General features: G+C 45.9%; 1 protein-coding gene across 1 annotated transcript; it reads left to right on the forward strand.

Moving 5' to 3' along the window:
- Nucleotides 1–1,227: 1,227 nt before the first annotated feature.
- On the forward strand, nt 1,228–2,202 carry LOC131817653 (olfactory receptor 6Z7-like). Its single transcript, XM_059151194.1, has one exon. The coding sequence runs from the start codon at nt 1,228–1,230 to the stop codon at nt 2,200–2,202; it is 975 nt and encodes a 324-aa protein (XP_059007177.1).
- Nucleotides 2,203–2,982: the final 780 nt, after the last annotated feature.

Raw genomic sequence — 2,982 nt, forward strand, 5'->3', positions numbered from 1 at the left:
CATTTATTGAAAGACCCATCTCCTTCCTGCTTATCTTCAATAAAAGTTCTGTCCTGAGCCAGTGTGTATACATGTGAGAGCAGTTTCGGGGCTCTGTCCCACCCGGGACAGAAATATTTAAAATATTTTAATATTAAAATATTAAAATATTTTAAAAAATATTTTATTTTATTTATTTGACAGAGAGATATCCCAAGCAGGCAGAGAGGCAGGCGGGGTGGGGGCAGGCTCCCCGCTGAGCAGAGAGCCTGATGCCGGGCTCAATCTCAGGACCCCTGGATCATGACCTGAGCCAAAGGCAGAGGCTTAACCCACTGGGCCCAGGTACCCCAAAATAAAATATCTTTTAAAAATAAAAATTGCACTATCATATATAGGGGCACATAAGTGATGTTCACACATGTATTTTCTTTCCTTAAAAAAAGAACATGTTGGGCGCCTGGGTGGCTCAGTGGATTAAGCCGCTGCCTTCGGCTCAGGTCATGATCTCAGGGTCCTGGGATCGAGTCCCGCATCAGGCTCTCTGCTCAGCAGGGAGCCTGCTTCCTCCTCTCTCTCTCCCTCTGCCTGCCTCTCTGCCTACTTGTGATGTCTCTCTGTCAAATAAATAATTTTTTAAAAAGCTTTAAAAAAAAGAACATGTTTTTAGAAAAAAATTGTTTTTAGAAATATTCACGAAGGAAATTACTCATTGGCCCTTCTTAGAAAAACCAGTATTGATGGTACTTTTCTTTAATAAGCAATGGCAAGTTTCCTCCAGAAATTCAACCAGTTAAAAGAGGTATAAATCTCAGAACAAAGCAATGTGGTCCTTCCTTTCTTTAGAATAGTGCAGACAACCATTTAGGTCTTGGGAAACTTTTCAAGAAGGAAGGAAGGAGAAAGGAGGAAGAAGGGAAGAAAGGAGAGAAAGAAGAAATCCAATCTAGAAAAGACCACTTAGAGTCATCAAAAGAAAAGAAAGTATGATCAGCGCTCTTGCCTCCATTTTACAGACAAGATAACTGAGGCTCACGAAGGTTGTCTTGCTGAACATCACAGATTTGCTAAGCACAGGTGGAAGTTTTCTGATTCCGGTTTTGCAACATCCCAGCTCAGCGGTCCTCCTGACAACAGTCGGCCTACGGCACGTGCAGTGGCTCTCGGTGCCCCGATGCTCTTTCTCTTTTACTGTTTTTCTCCTGCCTGGATCACAGGTTCCATTAACCTATTTCTTTCTGCATTCAGATGGAGAGGTCCTTGGGATCGGGCAACATGACCAGAGTCCAGGAGTTTGTCTTGCTGGGCTTGTCCACCAGGCAAGGCATAAGGACCGGCCTGTTTACCGTCTTCCTGACCCTCTACGTGCTGACCCTCCTGGAGAACACGCTCATCATCTACCTCGTTTGCAGTCACAGCGAGCTCCGCAAGCCCATGTACTTCTTCCTGGGCAACCTCAGCTGCCTGGAGATGTGCTACGTGTCAGTGACCGTGCCCAGCCTGCTCGTGGGGCTGAGGTCCAGTCCATGCCATGTGTCTTTCACTGCCTGCATAATTCAGCTTTTTCTATTCATAGCTCTCATTAGTACCAAGTGCACCCTCCTGGCGTCCATGGCCTATGACCGCTACGTGGCCATCTGCCGCCCACTCCACTATCCCCTGCTCATGAGGTCCCAGGTCTGCCTGGGCTTGGCCATGACTTCATGGCTTGGGGGGCTGCTGGTCTCGGTGGTCAAGACATCTTGCATTGCCAGCCTGTCCTACTGTGGCCCCAATGTCCTCAACCACTTCTTCTGTGACGTCTCCCCTCTGCTCAACCTGTCCTGTACCCATGTGGCCCTGGCCGAGCTGGTGGACTTCATCTCTGCCATCGTCATCTTCTGTGGGTCGTTACTGGTTGCTCTGGCCTCCTACATGGCCATTGGGAGGACCATACTTCACATGCCATCCGCAGTCGCCCGCCACAAAGCCCTCTCCACCTGCGCCTCCCACCTGGTGGTGGTGGGTATCTTCTACGCCGTGGTCCTCTTCATGTACACCCGCCCCAGCCGCATCAGCCCCACGGACCTCAACAAGGTGCTGTCCGTCGTCTACACAATGCTCACGCCCATGTGCAGCCCTGTCATCTACTGCCTGCGGAACAGGGAGGTGCATGCGGTGCTGCAGAGAACTCTCCACTCACGCTGGGGCCCTTCAGCGAGAACTGACCTTGCCCGCTCCTGATTTGAAGAGAGCAAGTGATGGTCGCCAGAGGGGATGTGGCTGCAGGGAAGGGTTAAGGAGATGATAGGGTTAAGGAGATGATTGGCACTCGACATGATGAGCACCAGGTGGAAGTGTTGAATCACTCTGTTGTACACCGGAAACTATTATTACACTGTCCATTCACTATACTGGAATTCGAATAAAAACTTTAAAAAACAATAAAACTACCACAGCCAAATGCACACACACAAGCTCAAAGGCAAAGAGAAACCTGGAAGAAAATATTTGCAACAAAATGGATAAAGATGTTCTTAAAATAAATGAGAAAAATAGGAATACTCAGCAAAAGAAAAATGGTCATGAAGAGGAAGGCTTGTCAAGGAAAAAGGTGACTGATGGTCTACCAAAAAAAAATGTGCAACCTCTCTAGTAAGTTTAATTCAAGGACAGCAATTTGCTCCATGCCTCCTGAAGAATATTGTGAAAAATACTATCATTCAAAACATAGGTACAAGAATGTCTATTGCAAAATTGTAAGCTTTGGAATACATGTTATTTTATTGGAAATTACTGGAAATAATCCAAATGCTCACCAACAGGATATGATTTAAATATATTACATTGTATCCATACTATGAAATAACATGGATCCATCAAAGAAATTGAACTAAACCACTGATACCTACTAGATACTGTGGTGGGGAGGTGGTCTGTTTTTGAGTTAAAGATGGAAGAAGCAATACATGAATATGTCAAAGTTTTGTGAAACAGTAATGATAAAGACACTAATTACAATAG

The sequence above is a fragment of the Mustela lutreola genome, chromosome 16 (assembly GCF_030435805.1).
Source record: "Mustela lutreola isolate mMusLut2 chromosome 16, mMusLut2.pri, whole genome shotgun sequence".
Taxonomy (NCBI): Eukaryota; Metazoa; Chordata; class Mammalia; order Carnivora; family Mustelidae; genus Mustela; species Mustela lutreola.

Bases quoted from the DNA above. Each gene is read 5' to 3' on its own strand.
- LOC131817653 (XM_059151194.1), top strand. From the start codon at position 1,228: ATGGAGAGGTCCTTGGGATCGGGCAACATGACCAGAGTCCAGGAGTTT.